The sequence below is a fragment of the Gekko japonicus genome, unplaced genomic scaffold, assembly GCF_001447785.1.
Source record: "Gekko japonicus isolate JY-2015 unplaced genomic scaffold, Gekko_japonicus_V1.1 scaffold314, whole genome shotgun sequence".
Taxonomy (NCBI): Eukaryota; Metazoa; Chordata; class Lepidosauria; order Squamata; family Gekkonidae; genus Gekko; species Gekko japonicus.
This window is the reverse complement of record NW_015170284.1, coordinates 1,063,746-1,087,585: the sequence shown is the minus strand read 5'-3', so window position 1 is coordinate 1,087,585 and position 23,840 is coordinate 1,063,746. Positions and strand designations below refer to the sequence as shown.

At 44.6% G+C, this 23,840-nt stretch overlaps 3 protein-coding genes across 5 annotated transcripts in view; 1 reads left to right on the top strand and 2 right to left on the bottom strand.

The window, feature by feature from the left end:
- The window catches only part of NPRL2 (NPR2-like, GATOR1 complex subunit), a 22,538-nt gene extending 19,015 nt beyond the window's left edge, over positions 1-3,523 (bottom strand). The window contains exons 1-2 of the mRNA XM_015417852.1: positions 3,433-3,523; positions 2,878-2,996 (exon numbers count right to left, since the gene is read on the bottom strand). Coding sequence (XP_015273338.1) covers positions 2,878-2,996; positions 3,433-3,523 — 210 coding nt within the window. The remainder of the gene's footprint in view (positions 1-2,877; positions 2,997-3,432) is intronic.
- Positions 3,276-9,934, top strand: LOC107116015 (cytochrome b561 domain-containing protein 2). 3 transcript variants are annotated; one of them, XM_015417861.1, is made up of 4 exons: positions 3,276-3,314; positions 6,457-6,756; positions 8,460-8,497; positions 8,847-9,934. In XM_015417861.1, the coding sequence occupies exons 2-4, from the start codon at positions 6,630-6,632 to the stop codon at positions 9,348-9,350; spliced, it is 669 nt and encodes a 222-aa protein (XP_015273347.1). In that variant the 5' UTR covers positions 3,276-3,314; positions 6,457-6,629; the 3' UTR covers positions 9,351-9,934. The 3 variants fall into 3 exon arrangements, with proteins under 3 accessions (XP_015273347.1, XP_015273348.1, XP_015273349.1); XM_015417862.1 differs by lacking the exon at positions 3,276-3,314 and adding an exon at positions 3,694-3,740; XM_015417863.1 differs by lacking the exon at positions 3,276-3,314 and adding an exon at positions 3,830-3,860.
- Positions 9,935-15,716: 5,782 nt separating this feature from the next.
- TMEM115 (transmembrane protein 115) lies at positions 15,717-23,576 on the bottom strand. Its single transcript, XM_015417860.1, has 2 exons — positions 22,093-23,576; positions 15,717-17,310 (listed from the first exon to the last, which is right to left on the bottom strand). Exons 1-2 carry the CDS (start codon positions 22,950-22,952, stop codon positions 17,094-17,096), a joined length of 1,077 nt encoding a protein of 358 aa, XP_015273346.1. The 5' UTR covers positions 22,953-23,576; the 3' UTR covers positions 15,717-17,093.
- Between the last annotated feature and the right edge of the window lie 264 nt (positions 23,577-23,840).

Below are 23,840 nucleotides of genomic sequence, written 5' to 3'. Positions count from 1 at the left end.
TAAAATAAGAAAAACAACAAATCAGCATCATACAATAAAACAAGAACGTGTGTTTCTGGAAAAAGGAGGCAATACAACAAAGATAAGAGCAAATTTAAAGAACTGCCTCAATAAATCAGCAGGAAATTCCATGGAATAGGTGCTACTACTGGCTATTCCAGGTGGCAAGTTTGCTTTCTTCAGTGGCACGACCTGTTGTAGGACATTGTTACTTGATCATCCCAGCTCGTGGAGGGGATTCACAGGCATAAGCAGTCTAATGGCATACTTAATATTTATCTTTTTGTTAACTTTTTTGGCTACTTAGCCTCCATCAGAAAACACTGAGTACAACTTTAGTGATTATAGAACAGTGTAACTGTGCTTAGAATTGCACTGTAATAGTGCACTTTCCTGGGAGGAAGTGCCCTGAAATAGCCCTGGGCAGGGGAGTAGACTTCTCAGTTGAGATCCGGAGCCCTCTCGTAGTTTACACCCCTGACTATGAGAAGGATTCTGAGTAGACCTGCTTACAATTGTTTTTTTCTCAGTCCAAAGGAGGTTACAATGAGTTTGAACAGAAGCCACTGCCCTGTACTTTCAACATTCCTGTTGAAGGGACTGATTTCCTCAGCACCGGATGGGGTAGCCTCATTTCCACAGCAGACATCAATAATAAAGGCAGCTTTCATCCCACGCACTGCATCATCTTTCAAGTGCCAAAGTCTTCTGATCTGGTCAAAAAGAATCAGTTACTGTTGTACAGACATCATTATGTATTTAGAGCAGTGACAATCACTCAGTGGCTTGGGAGCTACCTGTAGCTATTCTGGCACCATTCCCTGATGTAGCATGCGCCACATGTCCCAAGTGGGCAAGTACATTGCCTAGTAGGGATTGTGAGAGTCACGTGGTTTGCAGCCTTGAAACAACCACTGCCAAAGGGACAGGATGGGTTAGCTACAAATCTAGGTGTAGGACATGGGCCACAGATGGAAGGAGGCATTCTCTCCAACAGCCTCCCCTCACTTCTTTACAACCTCTGTACGCTCATTCCAGCACAGGGGTGGCTGCCAGGAGGGCAAGCTACCATCGGAGAAGAGAGAGTAAAACCACCCCTACAGTAGCCTCCCTGGGGAAAACAGCAAGCTGGCTATGGGTGGTGGTGGTTTTACCCCTTTTCTCTGCTGCCAACAGGCCCTCCTCTGGGTAGTTTGGCAATCTCACTCTCTCCACCTAACTTACTGATTTGGAGTAATTCTAGCCTGTCTTTCTTCATGAACAAACTAAAAGACATTAGCTTTCCTGCCCATTAAAATACAAATGTTGCCTAGGTTAGGCATATTGAAACCACCCCCCAACCCCAACAGCAGGGTAATATGTTTTCATTAGGATCAACCGAACTGTCACAAAACAACCAGAAGTGTTTGTGTTTTCCAGATTCTGCTTCAGACTAGCTGTTCTGTACCAAAGGGGGGAGGGGCAGAAGGAGAAAAAGGTATTTCAGTGCCTGAGAAAACCCAAGGTCTGCAGCCTTCTCAAAATCGAGATTAGAAGTTGCTGCAAACACGTGGCATGTTGCGGACATCTTTATTCCAAGCTAAATGGGGGCTTACTCCCAAGAAAGTGCACATTGGATTCCAGTCTTAATTGCTTGGTGCTGAAAAAAAATAGACTTCAAGATGCATCAGAGGCTGAAGGGACAAAGGAGGACAAAAAGGGTCATTCTGCTTTTGAAAAGATAAAAGCCAGAAGTTAATGCTTTTATATGGAGCATACAGTCTGTTATGTCCACTGACCGCCACCAGGGGCCAGCGAATACCCCCGAGCTTGACTCTATAAGAACAATGGGGACTAGGCTCCTAGTCTCTCCACTGGGGAACCAATAGGACCGTGGCGGGAGATTCAAACCCACCAACGGGACCTTGGGGAGTGTCCCCAGGTGTGTTTATAGTTGGCCAGACGGCCATTAGTCTTTGTCTTTTGTTGTGTACCAGTAAACCATGCTGATCACTACATCAGTCCCCGTGGTTTCTACATGCGTCTAACCCACTACACTTCACAGTCTGATGAAGAGCATTTAGCAACTTCGTGGAACTCTGGCTCATCCTAACATCTGTTGCCAAGAATATAGCTCATTAAATACTGGGCTAAATGCTTTTGTTTAAAAACCATTTGCCTTGAAAGCACAGAAGCTTTATGCAGAATCCCTGATCTTCCAGATTTCCTGATTAATGATATAATGCTGTTCAGACAAGTTACAAAGATGATTTGACTCCAGTGGTAACAAGAAAAGGAAGTTTTTTACTTACAAAACTAGAGCCACATCTTAACATGAAATATTAATGTAGATACATATAACTTATTGTGAAAGGATTAACTACAAAAAGGTTAAGTTGCTACAGCTCCAAGTCCAGAGAGAAGAGAGGCCCTATATAAGATGAAACAGAAGAGGCTCAACATCTAAATGATGAGAGGGCGGGGCCAAATGCACCTGAGTGAGGCAATTCTCTTAACCCTTTCCCTCCCAGATCCTCTTGCACGAAGAGTTGCAATATTCAACAGTAAGCACTCAGGCGGACTAGTTTCACAAAAACACAGCGTGTCTTGGGCACTAACCAGTGCCGTGGACTACAGGGCCCAGAGCATTAGTCCACAGAAACGGCTGTCACCACAGACCCAGTTAGCTTTTAAGCGCCACAGCAGTCTGTTGTTTGAGTTGCAGCAGACTACCAGGTCTCCCGCTCTGGAATCAGCGTCATAAAACTTCCATCAGCCTGAAGTACTTGCCCAGGTGCAGCTATAAACCAAGCACACAACCAGCAACCTGGAAGAACCTACTTCCGTTCAACCTCTCCAAGCGGCCAAAAGACAGCATTGACGACAAAGATCACTCACCGGTCGGCAATATTTTCCACAAATGCACATGCGCACACGGCTTCCGCCTTGGTCCCGGACATTCCACGCACGCGCAATCAGCAGATCGGTCGTGCTAAGGCGGATGCATATGTCATCGTCTAGGGAAGAGAGAAATATAGCCCTTCTACAGAACTGCATGTGGAAATACCGTGTGGCAGTAACAACAGCAAATTGAAATTAAAAATAAGTTCCTAGTTAAGAAGAACACCCCAAGCTTGTCACGTGTCTGGAGAGGTTGATGGCTTGATTTGACAGGATCTCACCTGAGATGGACAGTCAGATTCAGCCTCTCAGGGACGCTGGGGCTGGTAGAATGAAAGGGAGGGACAGCGCGACCTGTCCAATCAGAAGCGGGCATTCGTTTTCTTAGCTTGGCTCGGAGTTCCTGCTCGTTTAGGATGCTGCTGCGGGAGCAGGTGGGTGAGCGGGCTGCGCTTCTTGGGATTTTGCTCGGTTGGAGCAGGGAGAGGCGGAGAGCGTGGGAGCCTCGGCAGAAGTCCCAGAGGGCGGGGAGAGAAGCGCAGGGAGACGCGCCTGTATCTGCTGCGGAATGGGGCGCTAGACACGTAGGATTCCTCTTGCCTCCGCTGAGCCGTATCTTGCCAATCCGGAGACCCTCCTGCATGGAAACCCAGGCATCCCCATAGGCTCTATACAACAGGCAGAAAAGGAGATTGCCTTATCCTATGAAGACGTGGGCATTGCACGTGTGTCTTCTTTCGCTGTCGGATCAGAAGACACGGGGGGATTTCAGCCTCTTCCCCCTCCGAATCATTATAATAAAATTATGTATCCGGCTCTTTTGACAGCCAGTAGCAATCCTTGTATTCTTTCTCCTAAAAGTGAGTCTGTAGCAGAAATGAAATGTGGAATGTGAAGTATAATTGCACTCCTCTTCCCTTTGTCTAATGCATAGAAAGCTATCACAAGAAGCTACCTTATACCAAATCAGAGAAGCCAAGGTCAGTATTGTGTATTCTAACTGGCAACAGCTCTCTAGGGTCTTGAGTAGAAGCCTTTCACGTTTCCTGTTATCTGATCTTCTTAACTTGAGATGCTGGGGATTCAAACTGGGACCTTCTGCATGCAAAGCTGCTGTTCTTCCTGTGAGCTGTGGCCTCCTCTCACATAAGAGAGATGTTGCTCAGGCATTGAATAATAATAATAATAAACTGTACATTGCAATTGTGTCTGGAGGTAACCACCCACCTGCCCTCCTTAAGACTGTATGGCTTTAAAAAAAAAGGCTGCTTGGGAATGATGGAAACACTTTCTTTTCTCCTGGCCCATCAGTAGGGCTATTGCTGCTTGTCGTTTCCCAAAGAAGGGAAGCATAGGAGTGTTCCTGCAAGACGGGTGAAGACAATAGGTGTAGTTCTAGCATTTAGAGCTTTCTGCTTTGAACACTGCTGCTTTGGAGGGGCATTCCTCTTTCAGAATAGAATATGCCTTCCTTCCGTCTCTGTGACAATGTGATTTTGGCATTAAAAATAAAATTAATACAGATGTTCTCCTCTTTCCCATTTGGCATCCTTGGATCCTGTGCACGGCCATGATATTCTCAGCTTAATATATCCAATGTTGTGTCAGTCAAGTAAGAGTATCAGTCTACGGGATGGGCTGCAGTTCTGCACAGGGTTGCATCTTATTTTAAACACATCCTGCATAGAAAGCAGTGCTGTGCGTGCAATTCACATTTCTGTTATCATGTTTGATAATTGCAGTTGGGTGTATGTTGTTGCATTTAATTGAATAATTTGGGAAGTTGCTTTTATAAAGGAAGAGGAGTTTCGTCTACTCCACTGGTCATTGTGCATAACCTTGCTCTTACAGCATTGTTTTGTAATTTTGTAATTCCATCCTTGTGTTGTTTGACATAACATGTCTAATACTATTTTTTTGCATAGTTTCAAATATTTGTGACTGTAGTCCTATTGCATTGTTTATTAGTCGTCTCATGCTATTTGATTACATTGTTTTACACTGTATATTCTGTTTTGAGTCTCAGTGTGAGAGGCTGGCTAGAAATAAAGTAAATAAATATATTTTATCTGCACTATGAATTGTTGCTTGGTTATGACTTGCCAGTGTGTGCACATAAAGCAAATTGTGAGAATTGCATATAGTGATCAGATGTGTAGGGTGTGTTAATATTCCTCTGTGGTGGGGCATTCTGTGTAGGAAATTGTACTTATTTCCCCCAATCCTCCTCCAGGACTGAGTAATAGTAATACTAATAATCAGGGGACAGGTTTTGCCTGTTGTGCTTTTTCTGGTAAAAGCATGAAACCATCTACTGAGATTTTTCAGGCTTGTTCAAGAATATCTAACTATCTTAAGAATAACACCCCATGACAGAAGTTTCTCACAGTGTAACGAACAGCTGTTCTGTACTACTCATATCACTAAAGCAGACTGTTACAGCTTCCAGAACTGATTGCAAATCCCTCTTTTTACTGTGATTTACAGTGCTATCCTAAGAACAGCCACAACAATGCATGCCATAATAAAGTGAAGTATGAATATGATGCTCCCTATATGGGCTTCCTCTGTAGAAACCGTTTTTCTCCCTAATGATGCAAAATCGGTACAATAATTTGCATTCAGGAGCCAGTAATAACAGGGCTGTAACTCTTGTGTTTTATACTGGTTTCATTGTTTGCTGATCAGTAGTATGTGCATGCCCCCCCCCCCCCCCCCGATTTTTTCCCCCCCCCCCCCCCCCGCTGGTGCAATTAATCAATCCTGCTCCAATTGCAGGAGTGGCTTTCTGCTACTTATTTGGAAATATAAGGGCATGTCTTATAGCACTCATTTTGTTCTATACAGTGCTGACATGAGGCTTAAACCTCACTCAGCTCCTCCCTGGTCCCTCTGCACATCTAACAGGATTCCCTATGAGTAAAGCATGAGCTGAGCACTGTGCATAAATGGTTCCTTTCCTCTTGTCAATATGCGGCTGCAATCCTGAAAGGTCCTGCACCCAAGCTGGCTTGCTGGGCACTAGTGGGGACAAGGGTGCTTACTATAATCAGAAAGTTCTGTGTTTGGCTGCTACATATTTGGCCAATGGTTTCCCAAGGAGAGAACATTTATTCAGATTTGTAGTACTTAATCCTATCCTGAAGGTTCTGGATAAGCAATTGCACTGTAGGCAGAAAGGATGACAAAACAGATCCCGGTTCTGAAGGCTCAGTTTAAACGAAATAGCAAAATAAAGAGGGGGAAACATGAATATAATTTTAAAAAACTTTAATTTGACTGACAAATGTTGCCATTCTCTTTAGAAATATTGCAGTTACAATGAGGAATGAAAGGGGAACGGCATGGTAGATTTGAAGGAAGAGTCCAGGTACCAGAGGTTTCATGGCTTATTGTGGCAGAGTATCCAGGCACTGTCGGATGGACAGGCAGTGACCTGTCCCAGTTGCTTGAGTGCTTTTTTGCATTTCCTGAAGACTCGCCAGTGAAACACATTTCAGTGACCATTTCATGACAGTTTTTAACTGAGCCATTGCTTTCCTTAATCTTATTCTTTTCTCTCCTTATTTTATATAGATAACTAATGGGTCCTTAGTAAGGACCCATTAGCCCTGTGAGTGCTCTGTAGTTCTAGCCCTTGCCTTGATGTGTTCGGGAAGCTGATACATGCCGCACATCAGGAGGCCTGAAGCCAGTGAAGAGTGAAAAGTCATCCTTCTGTGTGGGTTGTGCTGAAGGCCCGTCTCACCATGGCCCTGACTCTTGAAACAGAATCCCAGATCTACCGCTCGCTCAGGGCTGTCTTTGGTGCTATCGCACACCTCGTCTCACTTGGATTTACAGTCTTTGTAGCTGTAATTGCGAGACCTGGATCAAGTAAGTAGGGAGTTACGTTGAGTGAACTCTCCAGGAGGTTGATAAAAGTAAGCCGGTGTGGTGCTGTGGCTGGACTATGGTCTGGGAGACTCAGGTTTGATTCTCCAATCTGCCATGGAAGCTTACTGGATGACTGTAAGTGCCAACCAGTGATCCCTCTAAGCTGAGTTAGTGTGAGCTAGCTCACAGTTTTTTAGCCTCCGGCTCACACATTTTTGTCTTAGCTCAGGAAGGATGGCTCCAGAGCAAAATAATTTATGCAGCAGCAAAATTGCTCTCTCACAACTTTAATGCCAGTAGCTCATGAAGTAGAATTTTTGCTCACAAGACCCCACAGCTTAGAGGGAGCATTGGTGCCAACTGGGAAGTGAGCTGCCATTTGAAAGACAGTGAGATTTACAGCCCAAGCCTGTCTAAAATAGATTTAAGTGGGCATAGGCACACCTAACTCTGCATGAGTTTGGGCTTCTATGTTCCTGAAGAATGTTTTAATTATTTTGGATATTTCTGCTAGCTAGTCTCTGTATAAGTTGGACTTCCTAAGATGACAAGTGATAGAGACAGTTGCTTTGATCTGCATCTACTCCTGATGCACACCGAGATACCCATTCCCACCCATATTACGATACTCATCCAAACATTACTGAATTAGCTGGGTGCATCTTTAGATGCAGAGGGGGGTTGTGTTTGCATATTTAGGGCCATCTGTTATTAATGATCCCAATATGACAGTTTGATTGGGGTCATTATAAGTTTGATCAGGACACTTTAGTGCCAGCTTGTGTAGCATTTCTGTTATTCTGTTGTTGACTGTGACATGTGAGCTTGGCCACAGCAAGCTGATCCTTGGACTGCAGCATCTCCTGTTATCACATTTCAGTTCTGGCTCTCTTGTGAGAAGAGATGATTAGCCTCTCTGTTAACTGAGTCTCTCAGTGAACTAAGAGTCTAATGCGAACATGAGATCACCGGTCCCATTTTCAGTGGTGACATAATGAGTTTGGCACAGGACAGTGCATTTCCTATTGTTCTCACTAGACACACCAGTATTGCTCAAGGAAGATATTTAATTGATATTTCTTTGAAGGGATAGTATTGTTGCACAATCCTTTATTTACTCAGAAGTAAGTTCCATTGTGTTTAATAGGCATGGTTCCATGTAAATATGTACAGGATTCCAGACTTACAGTACAATTCTAAACAGTCACACACTTCTAAACCCATGGATTAACACTGTATAGGATTGTACTCTTAGTGTCATGCCTCATTCCAAAATAACAATCAGTCTTGGGACACCATAGAGACTGATAGATTGCCATGCCATATACTTTTGTAGACTAGAGCCACAAAAACTTATTGCCCCAATAAAGATGCTAGTTTTTAAGATGGTACAAAATTGGGTCCCCCCCCCCGCTGCTGAAGTTTAACACAGCTATCTTTCTGGAATTTTAGTCAGTTCCAGAACACAGTTTTTTTTACTTTCTTGTGTCTTTTTGGGGCGTGGGGGAGGTTGCAGGGTTCCCACCCCCTTCTGTTTAATTTACTGTGAAGGGAAATTGCAAGTGATTGGACAAAAATGTCGGCACCTAGTAAAACTTATGACTTCTAGAATTTCAGTAGATATATCCCACAATGAGAAGTATTTATTCTCAACTGATCTGTTGATCAGCCTGGAGGTTCACTTTGTTCTCCTTTTCTTCCAGGTCTGTTCTCCTGGCATCCTTTCTTAATGTCTCTAGCGGTAAGTCAGCCAAAAGCTTTGTATACTGGGAATCGTTCAATTCACTTGTGGTTCAGTGCAAAATCTGTGCAGCATCCAGAGAGTGATTAAGCAAAACCTGGACAAGTACCCAGTAAGAATTCCCCCGGGATACTGCATCCAATTAAATGTAGTGGGGAAACCTTTTCAATCAGGAGGAACTTACTCAGTTTCCCCTGGGGATGAGGGCATCATTGTTAGAGGCCAACTTGAATGTTGCCTTGAAAACCCTACGGGGTCACCACAGGTTGGCTGTGACTTGACAGCCCTTTCTGCCATCAAACTGAATCGGACCAGCCTTGGTGATGAGTCTTTTTCTGTCCCTCTCCAGTTTTCCTTACTGATGACAGAAGCCCTGCTGGCTTTCTCTCCAGAGAGCTCTCTTCTCCGGCCCTTCTCCCGCAAGGCCAAGATCCGCTTCCACTGGGCTTTGCAGCTGCTCGCCCTCCTCTGCGCAGTGCTGGGCTTGGCCTTCATCAGCTACAACAAGTACATCAATGGGAAAGCCCACTTTGCCACCTGGCACAGCCTGACTGGCTTGCTTACTGTACTGTATGCTAGTGTGCAATGCATGGGGGGGCTGGCTCTGCTCTACCCAAAGCTGTTAAAGAACTGGACGCTGGCCAAACTGAAACTCTACCATGCCACATCGGGGCTGATTGGGTACCTACTTGGCTGTGCCAGTCTGATGCTGGGCATGTGTTCTCTGTGGTTCACCACATCTGTGACAGGAGTCTCCTGGTATCTGTCCATGCTCAGCCCTGTCCTCACCAGCCTGGTTATCATGAGCCAGGTGAGCAATGCTTACCTCTATCGCAAAAGAATTCAGCCATGAGAGCCATCCTGGAACAAACATCCTGAGACACCTTGACTATTTCTTGCATTGCCTTTGAGTCCATGGCCCTTCGAGGCACTGAAACGGGATAATTCCTTTTTACTTGCCTGTTGCTTTGTATGGTCTTTTATAATCTAGGTTTCTGATACTGCAAACGCCCCTAATGTTGAACCCAAGGTCCTTGGCAGCTCCAGTATCCAAGCAGTATTTCCTTATGTGTGAATATCTCTGGAGCTGTGTCCTTACAAGGGATGAGTGTTAGCCTAGTTGGAATCTGTTGCTGCTGGGAGACCAATGTACCCACTGCTCAGGCAGATTTCTGCCCAGCCAGCCAGCGGAGTCTAAAGGAGTCCCATTCAGCATGCAGACTTGCAACTCATCTTAGCCTCTGCTCCTGTTTCTTTCCTACTGATAAAGCATTTTGGCTGTATTAGTGGGAAACCAGTGGAAACTTGTAACATTCCTTCTGTGTGAGCAAAGTGGTGGAAAGGGCTGGCATCTCCCTTTTCAGATACTTTTATTAAAAAATAAATAAAGATGAAGCTTTTTTAATTACATAGCTGACATACTATATGGAGCGGGTATCATCCTATCTCTAGCAGTTCGAAAGCAAGAAATTGCAAGTAGAAAAATAGGTACCACTTCGGTGGGAAGGTAACAGCATTCCGTGCGCCTTGGTGTTTAGTCATGCTGGCCACATGACCACGGAAACGTCTTCGGACAGCGCTGGCTCTTTGGCTTTGAAACGGAGATGAGCACTGCAACCCTAGAGTCGGATTCGACTGGCTTTCGAGCAAGGGAACCTTTACCTTTTTATCATCCTATCTACACAGGAAGTGACTATGTAATATGTGCAAGTCAGAGCCTAACCACACATTATGGGCTTTTAAAGAAAAGCTATTAGGGGAGTGGGAACTCAGAAAAAAGTGGTAGGAGAAGAATGTAGTGCTTTATGCTTCCCTCACCCCTCATTTCCCTACTTAATATGACCTCTCCAGCTCTCCTCTCCTCTCCCCCCTCCCTTGGAAGTTCCACTGCATCTTTGAATGTAACATGCCGTCAGCCCCTTAGCCTACATCAGTTTTTAAAGGGTCTGAAGGAGTTATCATGGGGTGTCCCAGACACCAAGGGAAGGCCACATTGTGGTACAGATACCTTCTTAGAAGTCCAGTGGCACCTTTAAAGATGAACAAAATTTATTGCAGGATAAACTCTTGTGAGCCAGAGATCATTTCATCAGATATGCGGAGTGTCTGTTCATTAGGCAGATACATTTATACTTAAGGTTTACAGGCAACAGAAAGGTGGTGGGATTCAGTTACTGTGCTGAACTTTAAGTCAGCAGAAGGTCTTTCAGTTTACACAACAGTAAAGTGGCTGTCAGGGGAGGACTAGGAGATTATAGAGCAGATCAGTTATTGCTTCGCCTGAGGACAGTAGAGTGGGTATGGAGATTTGCAGAAATGTTTAGGACTAAGGGATTAGGAGCTGCAAGGGGAAACTTGTGGTCTAATGTGCAGTTATGGGAGTTGGTGGGACTTGCTTCCAAGAAAACTTCCATAAAATTGGACTGTAGCCAAGGCTCTGTCTATCTCTGACTCCCTCCTCCCAGGCTGTTGCATACACTATTTTGGTGAGGTTGCACTGCATGGCACAGTGTAAGATTAAGACTTCTTCCTTGGTGTGTATTTAACAGTTCTGCAAGAGACTCACGCCAGGAGTGCAGTTTAGTCAGCTGTAATATTTAATCTGGAATGAATGCCATCAAAGGTGGCACTGCCCCCTGTCTGAGATTGCTCATGGTCAAGGAGAGCTGGTGCCCTCGGATCATGTGTTCGTACCCTTTCCAGGCAGACAAGGAGAGACGATACAGTTCATCAGCTCAGTCCATTCAAGGTTTCCGTAGTGCTCGAATCTCCACTCCCGTTGTAGAAGAATTAGCTTCCCTTTACAGGTGGCTGGAAAAAAAGAGAGGAGGTACAGTGGCCAAGGACCGCAACATGGGAAAAATAAAGGATGTGTGTTTAATCAGAATACAAACAAAACTAAAACGTGCTTCCCCACAGGCTGAGAGCAAGTTCAGCAGTTACAAATATGCTATAGAAACTAGCATTGAACTGAATATAATGATGTGGACCCATCTGGCCCCGCCTACATGTGTGATCATCATTTGTATTAATCTACAAAGCAGCTCCCACATGGAAGACCTTTCTGTATCAGAATATTCCAACACATGTTGGGGCCCTCAAGGCATGCTTCTGTACTTTAGGCCAGGTGAGCTGTGGTTTGGGGAGTACTCTGGTGGACATTATCTCTCCACCGGTCTGTTAAGGGATCCATCAGGGCAGGGCTCAGTCCCAATAGCTTCCTTCTCTGCGTTTGTGGTTCCCAGGTTAGCCAACAGCTTGTCCTTTACTTTGCGTTTTATTTAAAGTGTGTTAGAACATGTGCAGTAGGAGATGACTTGAAAGGGGGGGGGGTTTACTTATTTTGCTCTCCCCATTCTTAGAGAAGGGGGAGAATAATTTCCATTATGAAGTGGGTGAAAAAAAGTGCAGGAATGAGCCCCTTGTTGGGAGAGAAAGAAATACCATGGTTTCAAGAAAGAGAAGTGATGAAACATTAGCCTTGATCATTGACTAAAATGAATCATGATTAGGTTGCACTGAAACCAGTGGAACACTTTGAATTACCAGAGAACTCTTGCTTCGATGGGCTTACTCTCAAGCTACTTAGAAGTTTTACTGAGTTCAGCAGTGGTTAAGTCTTTGGTTTCAATTAACTTTAGCTGGATTTTGGGCTTTGATGGTGCTCTGAATGGAACCAGTCCCTTAAATATTAAAAATGCCGATGGACTAGACTGGGAAAAAGAGTATTTCACTGAATACAGCAGTGCCAGAGGGGTTTTTTGCTGAACATTTTTTTGCTAATGGTGTATAAATGTCAGTAATTTGCAATGATATATCTTTTAGATGACCTGTGTCATTTTACTTCAGCACACATGTTGTATACAGCATTATAGAAAGGTTTTAGCCAGTGTGAGAAAGAGGTACTTGGTTATGTTTAGTGCAGGAACTGGGAGCAACATCCCTTCATTGCCAAGTGAATAGGGATGGCTCACTGTATGGGGAGGAGTGCTCTCTCCATAATAGGTCAGTAGGGATACTTTTCTTCCTCCCTAGTTAGACATGTTAACAGATTTGGTTGAAACTGACAACTCATTTCTGTTAAGAGTTCAAAAGCCCTTACACATGTGTGCTGCAGTTGCTGAAACATCTTGTACTCGAAGCCTGAAACACCGGCCCCACACACAACAAAAATAGCTATTGGTATTAAACTGTTTGATGGTCTTTCTGCAGGGCAGGTGAACCCATCACAGAGCCTGAACAGTGCAAGATAGTCTGTATCCAAGAGCATTCTATGAAATAAAGCTTTCAGACAGTTGTTGTGACTCCAGCATGTTGCCATCTTGCTCACTGAATTCTAATCTGATCCACTAGGTATGTTAGTGATGGGAGAATGCAACATCCCCAGCTAGAGGAGAGTTTCAGACTCTTAATGAAAGCATAACAGCGCCTTACAGAATAATCTCTGGTCCACACATATCTCCTTTGAACTATTCAAGAATTATGCCATCAATGCTTCTCACACATACTTTGCACATGAAGGCTACAGGGAGCCCTAGTTGAAGAACAGCTTTCATCAGGCACTTTGTTATCAAGAAATGATTTGACAGATTGGCCATGAAGAAGATGATTAGCTGTCATTCCAGGCTTAGGCTAGATAAGTGATGCATTTACACGTAAGAGCTCCTGAGGCAGGGCTGCTAACCATTAAGTATTTTTCCTGTTCACTCAGATGTTTGGGTTTTTTTGCCTTTGGTTTAGTATTAGAAATGTTGTTGAATAAATCAGATACTTTGGGGTGGTGAGTGACTCTGTGTTTCAATTCCCCCCCCCCCCCTCCAGTCCTGATAGCCACCATTTTCTACTCTGTGACCTGTCAGAACTCACCGGGTCCTGTCTGCTGTCCCCTACCTTTGAAATTACAAGCTGAAAAACAGAGGTGCAAGGGCTGCTATCTGCATATAATATTGCTGCTTTGTTGGGCTCTTTTCCTACCTCTTGCTGATCCACCTTGGGGAAAAATAGCAGACATAGGTTCAACTGTCCCATAAAGATGACTTGCACTGAGCAAGGCTACTGGTAGCAGATCTCCAGGGTTCTGGGCAGAGGGTTTTTTACATCATCTACTACCTGACCCTCTTAAGTAGAGTGCCAGGGCTTCAAGCTGGGACTTCGTCCATGCAAAACAGATGCTCTATCAGTCAACTACAACCACACCCATCATAACAATTACTTCCTGCTTCTCTTGGCAAATGAAACAAGGAAAGTGATAAAAATTCCCCAATGGTGGGAGGGGACAGTCAGGGAAGTAAAGGATAGGGACCAATGTTCCCTCTAAGCTGTGGAGTCTCGTGAGCAAAAATTCTACTCTGTGAGCTACTGGCATTAAAATTGTGAGCGAGCGATTTGGCTACTGCATAAGTTAGTTTGCTCTGGAGCCATCCTTCCTGAGCTAAGATAAAAATGTGTGAACCGGAGGCTAAAAAACTGTGAGCTAGCTCACACTAACTCAGCTTAGAGGGAACACTGATAGGGACCTCACAAAGTCAGAGGCAGTTGCTCCCTGCTTCTCAGTCCAGTGACAGGACACTTGTAGTTTTATTCCTGTTAACTACTGCCCCTCCTCCTGTATGACGTTTATAAACATCTTGCCATAACACCTCTCAAGTATACAAGAGATTTTATTTCTGGGATTGCCATCAGGTTTCACCATGTTTGCAACGTGGCTTATTTTAACCATTTTAATGTTTATGCTACAGTAGCTTGTCCCAAGTCTTATGGATGGGGTGGGATGAATTCTTAGTACAACAGTGCTACCTATATAGCCCACATTGAGACACTCTAGTAATTTGTTTTGATTCAACCAATTCAGAGAACTCAGCCAGTCATACCCAGTATTACCAACAGATGGTATTGCAGAATGATGGATTCTTAACTATTTCTTATCCCTATACAACTGATCACCTGGGACAGGGAGATGTCTCTAGTGCTTTTGGGGCAGCTGGCTACTTCAGTGTTGCCATGCGGCTGAAGGATGATCGGTTCTTCCTCTCATTTCACCAATTGCTATTTGAAACAATAATTGAATCCAAAGGAATACTGCTGCTACTCTTAACATCATATTAAATAGCAAAACTCCCCCTGCTTTGGCTGATCCCTTTGTATTTCATAAAGGATGGGATGCTACCAAGTTAGAATTAAACCAAAAGGACACACTAGTGATACTCACTGAATTCTTGAGGCTCGAAAAGCACTACTGGATATCTTAACTCTACCCCCCACCCTTTTCCCAGTGAGTGATTCATTCTAGGGATAGAAATTGAGACCTTCAGCAGGCAAAGCACTTTCTCTGCCACTGAGCTATAGCCCCACACTGTGTTCCATGTCATAACTGGATAAAGAGCCAGTAAGGTTGCTGGTATTTTCCCCTAGACCTGCTAAGCTAGGCACATATGACTCTGAAATATCTCCCATGAGCCTCAGAAGTCTGTACTCTCCATATCCTTGGCTCCGGAGCCCACTAGAACTCTTACTTTTTCCACCAGGCAGCATTATTAACTCCTTCCTTGCGGAGTTCTTTGGGCCATGTACACTGTTGCCCACCAACTTCCCTAACTCTGCGAATCCTGCTAGGTTTATTAGGTGGACAGAGTCCACCTCAGCCAGGGAGGAACCTCTGGGGTTCACTGCATTCACAGAGCCAGGCCTGGACCACATGGGCACAAAACCGGGAGCTGCAAGCCAGAGCTTTGGGCAACTGGATGGTAACTATGGGGAGAACATGAGGTTACGTGACCTGAGAAAAAAAATCCACTCCTTAGACAAAAGTGGGATCGGAATAAGAACCCCCCCCCCCCGAAAGGGGTTTAAATTTTTTTTTGAGAACTGATAGCATTCTAATCCTCTATCCCAGTAAATTTAATCTTTACCTCAAATTTATTTGAAACTCCTTTTCTCAGCTTTGTGTCCCAGTTCTCAAGCAGGAAAAAAGACTTGAATGAGCCCCCTCCCCCCCCCCAAAAAAAATAGTGAGCAAGACCCCAACATAAATGAAGCCCCAGACTTTTAAGTTGCAACTTGATACTCTCAGCTGTTAACAGCAATTAAAGTGCTTTTAGGACTGCAACTTTAACTAGGTGTTTATTTGGACAGTCAAAGAAAGGGAGGCTAAAGCCAATTCAAGACACTCTCTTTGAAAGAACAGTTTATTGATACTGAAATTATGTGTTTATTTCCTGGTTGACAAAAACCTTCTCATGTGGTCCTTTAAAAAAATATCATTATAACATTGTCTCACACTCTTGTCCCGTTCTCCTAAGTGCCCCCTGCCCTGCTCCTCTCTTTCCAGGCTGGGTGTCAAGGCAAGACATCTTAGGGTTTGCTGTCTCCCCCCCCCCAAAAAAAAAAGCATGTCAGCTCAGAGGAAGAAAAAGGCTAATGATCTAACCAAGGAGAAAAAGCAGACATCTGAGGAATTGTTAGGAGTCCCACACACAAAAAAAGCACCTTTAAAAGTAAAACAGAATCAACAACGTATATTTTCTACTGTAGGATAAGGTTCATCCCAGAAGTCACGAAATGGACTGGCGTTCAACCTAAAATAGAAGCTGCTTTACCATCTGAATCATTGCAAAGAAAAATAAAGGACAAACAAAGGCCTTAAAAAATAGATTCAGTTCCCTCTAGGCATTCTGTAGGAAGCCTGAGATGATGCTTTTCCATGTGGCATCTTGGGTACTAGAAGCCAGCTGCTCAGTATCCCTATGCATCTTCACTGTCAGAAAGTTAAGGGATAGACCTAAGTGGTTATGTTATCAAAAAGGCTTTTAACTTCTGGTCCTACAAGAACCTTATTCAGCAGCTTTTTTTTTTTTTTTTGGCAGGGTTCACCGCTGCTGCCAAATCTAGAGGGCAGAGTGATAAATTTAATACAGCAAAGGATTTCTTTAATTAAAAAAGCGCTTGTTCATTTAAATCAATACCAAAACTGAAAGGAAGAAAGGGAAACTGCAGAGTTATTTTTCGACAATCACTGCCACCGAGATCAAAAGAAATCAAAAGGAAAAATTGTATCACTTGCTGAGCTTGCTCCAATATGCCCAGGTGGGGTTCACATAAGCAGTGTGGCATGAAGAGCTCAAAAGGGGATCTGATTCGCCAGGCTGGGTCGTCCCGGGCCCTGTGCAGACTGGCCAAAACTGCAACCAAACAGAGCTACCCACCAAGTGTTAACAGCCACAATGGCAGCCACTGGCGTGGGTAGCTTTTGTGGGGGGCTTTATTCAGACTGGCCCTCCTTATCTTGCTGGGGAGGTGCGGACTCCCTCCTCTCCAAATTTCCAAGAAATTCTCAATCTCAGAATCCCTCCTGAAGAGAAGAGCCAAAATCTCAAGTCTGTGCAACAGTGAACAGTTTCCATCAGGAGTCCAGAGACCTGGCGTCAGCCACATGGGGCTAATATAGGCAGGAAGGAGGTAGCCCCACCCTCTCAGGGCCAGCAGGCATAGTGTTTCGCTCCCTGCAGAGCAGGCAGTCCTGTGAGGGAGGGCACACGAAGGATCATTAGCAGCTCTGACACACAGGGATAGGAAGAAGAAGGTGGTAGGGGTTTCACGGTCACAACTGAGCGGGGGCATCCTCAAAGGTAATGAGGCTGGATTCCTGACCAGCTGCTTTTCCTGCAGTGACAGAGTCCCGGCTCTTCTCAGGGAGCAATGGAATATCAACCTTACTGCTGTCTTCATCCTCCTCCTCCTCCTCCTCCATGCTGGGCCAGGCTGACTGGTCTTCCACACGCTTTAGCCGCTCATTCAGTGCCTTCAGGGCCAGTTGTCTACAAATTGAGAAAACAAGCTAGTTTTAATGTTCTGTGACGTGAGTCATGAAACACGGCGCGACTCGCTTTGATCAGCTATTAAAAAGGGGGGGGAGGGAATACCACCCCTTCAAAAGGACGTATCTTAATTCCTGCCCACCCCCACCCCCATTTCATCCTTCTAATATAGACAAGTATGTATTCTGGGCACAAACTGCCACTTCGAAGGGCCTTTTCAGCCCTGGTCCCTGCCTGGTGGAATATCGGAAGGTCCAGCAGTGGGGCCAGGACACTAGAAGTCCTCCCACTGTTGCCCCCCCCTCCAGCACCAAGAATACAGAGCATCACTTGCCCCAGACTGAAAGTTCCTATCTATACCTTGTGGCTAGTAGCCACTGATGGACCTCTGCCCCATATGTTTATCCAATTCCCTCTTGAAGCTGTCCACGCTTGTAGGCACCACCACCTCCAGTGGCAGTGAAGTCCATCTGTTAATCACTTTTTGGGTGAAGAAGTACTTCTTTTTATCCGTTCTAACCCGACTGCTCAGCAATTTCATGGAGTGCCCACGAGTTCTTGTATTGTGAGAAAGGGAGAAAAGTACTTTTTTCTCTTCCTGCTCTATCCCATGCATAATCTTGTAAACCTCAATCATGTCACCCCTCAGTTGTCATTTCTCCAAGCTAAAGAGCCCCAAGCGCTTTAACCTTTCTTCATAGAGAAAGTGTTCCAACCCTTTTATCATTCTAGTTGCCCTTTTCTGCACTTTTCCCAATGCTATAGTGGAGGTGGTTTGAAAAAAAGACACTGTGAGGAAAGGGGGACGTATGTTAAATGCTGTGTAGTAGTAATGTTATGCTTCCTTCTCCTTTGGATTAATTCTCCTTCTCCCCCAAATTGTTCAGTCCATGTCTGTCTCTAGAAGCAGGCTGCATTCTAGGTTTGTTGTATATTTCCACCATTTATGTAAAAAGTTCACGAATTGCCAAGTCTGATAGTGCATCTGTTTAATTCTGGGCACGCCCTTTGATTGTTTTGCTCTCTAATCCTCATAAAATAGTTATGAGTCCAGACAAAGGAATGGATATAGGAAGATAACAAAAAAATACACTGGAAATAAATGGAGAAAAAAGTAATACACTTTGAACATTTTTAACTGTAAGTCCTTTTCACTGTCCTCACCTAGAGGAACCACTGTGATATTTTGGAACAGGGAATACCTGAAGTGCAAATAAAACACAAGTTCCCAGTGACTGATTCACACCTAAGTTCCCCAATCCACATCCAGGATAGTCTATAACTATACCCTGGCATTCCTTCAATCATTCCTTACAAACTAAGGACATCATTGTAAGCCTCTCCTTCCAAATTTACATTGCTGTGTAACAAGTATGTGTGTTTTTATTTGAAGTTGAACTTCACAGTGAAGGCTCTCTATCCCTTTTCCTTTCAGGCAAGGAAATCAAGTACTCCTCCATGGAGTACTTAATTCAGGATTTGCAGTGCGACTAGCCAATATACCTTGGACCTTCAGAAAGCATGACAGCATGAAGGAAAGCAATGGCTCTCCTTCTCCCACTTGAGCACCTCTATTCCATCATGTTTGAGACACCTTTTTACCTTTTCCACCAAGTAATCAGGAAATAAACTTCAGGAACATCAACTCCTGGCTTTCTAGCAAACCAAATGCCAAAAGACAGGGAGTGACATGACTCTCAACTCAGTTCACACCCAGAACTATTACCTGGAAACAAACCCGAATGAAATTAAGGGGAGATTTATGAACACCTTCAGCACTGACTAAAAAAGAAGCATACTCTGGTCAATCTGGATATTTCAATGAGCAACTAGCACATTGCAATTATTGTCAGAAAAAGATAACCTTTTGCTTAATCTTGACTCTTTTGCGATAATAAAATCAATTCAATCTCTGCATCAGATGGCATAGTACTTTACTTGCACAAATGTAGTCGTGAAATCTTTCACTTCATGGAAAAAAGTTGGGAGCCCCTTAAACAAGCGACCAAACAGAATAACAAAAAATTCCACTGAAACTCCAACTTGCACCTGTAATTCCTGACGAAACGTGGGTTTCTTTTACAAGCATGCTATCCCAAAATCAGAGGCAACTACGCATGTCCTTAGCTGCACAAGAGCTATGTGCATATGCAAACTGAAGGACAAAAGTTTGGGCTGAATATGAATATTTCTACAAAAGGGTAACAGGAAGTAAGAGTGTGATCTTAGCACACATGTTTTAGCGGACGCTTAAAAAACCCTCAACCTTACAAAAAATACTTTAGGACTGAACGTTGCTGAATGTTTCACCTGCAGAAAGTGCCCCAGAGTTATATTCCCTACTCAATAATTTCACCTACAATGCAATCTTATGCAAAGTGAGGCCAGTTTAAGCTCCCTGAAACCAATGGGAGACTGGAGTAACTATGGATAGGGCTGCACTATGAATCCTTCAGTTTGCTCTAGCTTGTTATGAGCAGTGTGCCCACGTAGCACAAACTGTAAAGAAAGATGATTGTCAGGTTTGTCAAGCTCGTAGTTAGTTGCTCTAGTTTGCTTTTAACTTGTCAAGGTTTGATATTCATTTAAAGCAAGTCTCCCTTCAATATACTGCCCCTAGAGCCTTGCCTGGGGTGGAAGGCACATATATGGGTGTGGTAGTTGCTCCGGCTGTTACTAGCTTTAGAGAGCTAAGGGCTCTACATAAATTCAACTCATTTAATCCTCAAACCGGACCAACCAGGTCTAATGCATGGAAAGGCTTGTATTTTTGAAACATATGACAGTAGCCTATGGATACGCATCTTTAGCTTTTAATTTTTTTAACTTCAAAGTGTGGGGGGAAATAGAAATTCAGTTCATGAACTAAAAAACCTTTTTAGAAACATTCTTAGTGTTGGTCACTAAAATAACTAGGAAAAAAATGAAGGATTACCTGGTATTTGGTGTTCAAATTGAAACAAGTTTGAAAACCTCAATTGGCAAAGACCAAGATAAGGACCCCAATCTGACATGTTTCCAAAACAATTCTAATTTTGTTTCTTTAAGCATGGCAGAAGATCTGTTGAAGTTAACAGCATACGTTTTCACAAACAGCTCTAAGTGCTTAGTGGCAAACTGACAAATAAAATAATTTGTGTTCCTTAAACAAGCACCTAGATGGGTCTAGTATTTTTAGTACGAATGCTATACATCAGCAGGTCTCCAACATGGGTAAAGACCCAAAAATGGACTATGACTCTTTCGGAGGTTGTCTTTGAGGCCAGGAACCATATGGAACAACAAGTGAGTCAATAGAGCTAAGTTTGCCCCTGCCATGAAATACAACTGGTTGTTCCATAGTGCTATATATTTATAAATACTAAATGTGAAAAATAAAACATTAACTTGTTCAGTTTTAACTGATGGAAACTTCCTATGTTTTATATTGAGAAGGGAGAAAAAAATACAAAATTACTTTCCAAAAGGTTCTCAAAACCTACAGTAAAGCTGGATCCCGTGGAAAATTTGTTAAAGCAGGGGTGGGATTTGGGTTGATACCACCTCCTGCTGCAGAGCTTGGATTGCCACATCGTGCTCTTCTTGGCAGTCTGCTGCCCCCTAAGGGAAACATTTTGGGCAACAGTGGAAGGGAGGAGTCAAGGAAGTCCTGTTCTGCTGATGGAAATCAGCAGAGATTTACCATGGCATCCAAGTCTAAGTTCAGAAGTGAGTCCCATTTAAAATGTTTTGAGCACAAAACACGAAACTACTCACAATTTTGGTTCTTAATCAGATAATGTGTATTTTTACCCATAACCCATAGACCCTGCACTTCCACAGCATGCTGATATATTACACCCTTGAAAGGGAGACACAAATATACAAGAACTTTGGCCACCAGGTACACGTTTCCTGTCTGTTTGCACTGGCACATGTGAAGGTGTTCTGACAACTGTTCCTTGGACAAACACCACAATATGTAATGGTCAATAAATCACAGAATTCAAAAGGCAATTCTAAGTACATGCCTGACGCCTAAAAATGCACAACCATTCTGTTTTGTTGTGTAAATATGTGAACACTATTGAGTGAATAAAGAACACCAAGACAGAGAATGGCTTCAGCAACTCCTTGCCAATATGTCCCATGCATGTCCAATAAATTTATCTGTCAATAGTACCCAAGAAAAATTAAAAACCCATTGATCATAACATACGGCAAAAACTGATGGAAACAACAGATCATCATTACTTTATTCATCCCTCTGGGCACATATGAAAAAAGCAATTTTGAAAACATTGGATTAGATCCATCACAAGGACTGCACAACTGCCCTGCTTCCCACAGCAGCCCTTTCATATCTTGAGAAAGTTCACTCCTAGAGATACAGGTCCCACATGAACTAACAGCCACGTGAAGCAGTGGACTGCAGTCAGGCAGCAGAAGGGGCCTTCATTAGTGGAGCTCAGCAGACAGGAATGGTGATTTTGTCTTCCTTCCTCTCCCCACTGCTGTCTCCAGATCCTCACAGTTATTAGCCAATGCGGATCCTGTGATCCCAGAAATAAACTTTCCTGACTCTGGAAAGGGCTCCTTGGTGGGAAAGGAAAGATGCCTGCCCATTACCTTCAGCCTTTTGTATAATGTTCTCTTGAAGGCAAGTTCTTTTAGATAAGAATTCTATTATGGGATAAAATATGACTTATGATAAGTTGTTATGGAATTAGGTTGAATTCTACCCTTTACATCATCTCCGAGCACTCATATCATACAGTTAGTTCTGCATTTCAGGAAATTTACCTTCTCCGTTCAGCATCCTGCGGATCTGTTCCAGGCAAGCTGATAGTGATGGATGAAGGGGCACCAACATCATAACGTTTCACTGTTTTTCGACAGACTTTCACTTTCACCAAGATACTGTGCACAAGGTTAGCCACCAAGCCAACGACAGGCTGCAGGATCTCAGGGAAGAATGTGGCAAATGCAAAGTGGTCTGACATGTCACCTCGTCCTCTGCTGTGCCTCTGGTAAAAACGGAGATATATCCAACTGGAAAGCACTCCAAAACCGTAAGAAGCCAATATGTTGCTTTCAATGAGGGTGGTCAATCTCAGAACTGCCAGAACCAGGAGCAAGAGCATGGGGACAACCTTCATTCGCACCTGAGGTACCTTCAAGACCGTACTGTCACCCATGGTCTGCTTGAGGGCCACCAAGACACCTCCAAGGAAGCCTAGCATGCCATAGATTCGAACAGTAAATAGGTAAGAGAGATTGAATGATGCCACATAGGTGAGAAGATAAGCAAAGGCCCCCAGGAGCCCAACCGACACATTCACCACAGCAAAGAAGATCAAAAGCTCCAGGGCTCCCCACAGCGGCTCAAGCAACCTTCCTGCTATCACCACTGTGGCCAGACTCACGCCTACATTCCAGATATGGTTTTCCACCACACTGTGAGTTGCCAACGTCCAAATCCAGAAGTTGGGTGGGAAGAGATAACCTGGTGTCACCCCAAGTCCAAAAGCTGTGTCCACAGCAAAGGAAAGAAGGTAGAGCAGGATTACAATGGCACATATAGACTTCACTACTACACTGGTACTGGCCAGTACAGCCAGGAAATGTTGCCGGGCTACTGGAAGGTATCTGTTCATGTTCATACCCCCCAAAAACAGGACCCTTGATCCACGAGACTTGGCTTAGGGGCAGACGGGAAGAGGCTCTAGTAGCCAGGGACCCCCTTCCTCTTCTCAGTGCGGAATCACCGCCAGCTCTATCATCTTCTTCCGCATAGCGACCAAAGAGAGGCGGCGGCGGCGGCTGGATACTGGCACTGAGACTGCCCCTTTACCCTGCCTGCCTCCAGGTGGAAAGCATCAGTCGCCCCCGGGCACTGGGTCCCTCTCCAGTACCACTGCTTCGACCCTCTCGCCCTAAGGTTGTCTGACGCAGCACCGGCACCACAAGCGGCTTCCAGGGGGCTGGAACGAGGCGAGAGTCTCAGAGGCCAAGAGGCGACGAGGCAAACGGGTGGCTGGTTTCCAAGAGTGAACGCAGCTGCTCAGCTCCTCGCAACCCCATTCAGCTGTGCGGCGGGGGCGGAAGGCCTTCAGGGAGAGCCTCCTCCACGGGCTGGTCTCTCCGCCGGAAGCCGAGCCTTCTTCCTCCTCCCCGATCCCGGCCGCTCTGCCAAGGCCGACGCCCTCCCCTCTGCCAGTAGGCAGGAGCTCCTGCGGCTTCCCACCGGCCGGGTCTTCACGGCCTCCACAGACGCAAACAAACAGCGGGACTGCGCCTGCGTCGCTGCTAAGAGCCGTTTCCTGACGCATGCTGGAAAACAGAGTCTGAAGCCTCCCTCATAGTGAGGACATCAAGTGGGGAAATGACTACGAATCCCAGCCTGCACAGGGTGACGGCATCTGCCGGAAACTGGGGGGACAAGAGGGGAATCTGGGAGACGGAGCTTTTCAGGCATTCAGGCGAGGTGGGGAGGAGCATCGGAGCCAAGTTAGTGGCTGAGGAGCGGCGAGGATGTGGTCCCCGCAGGC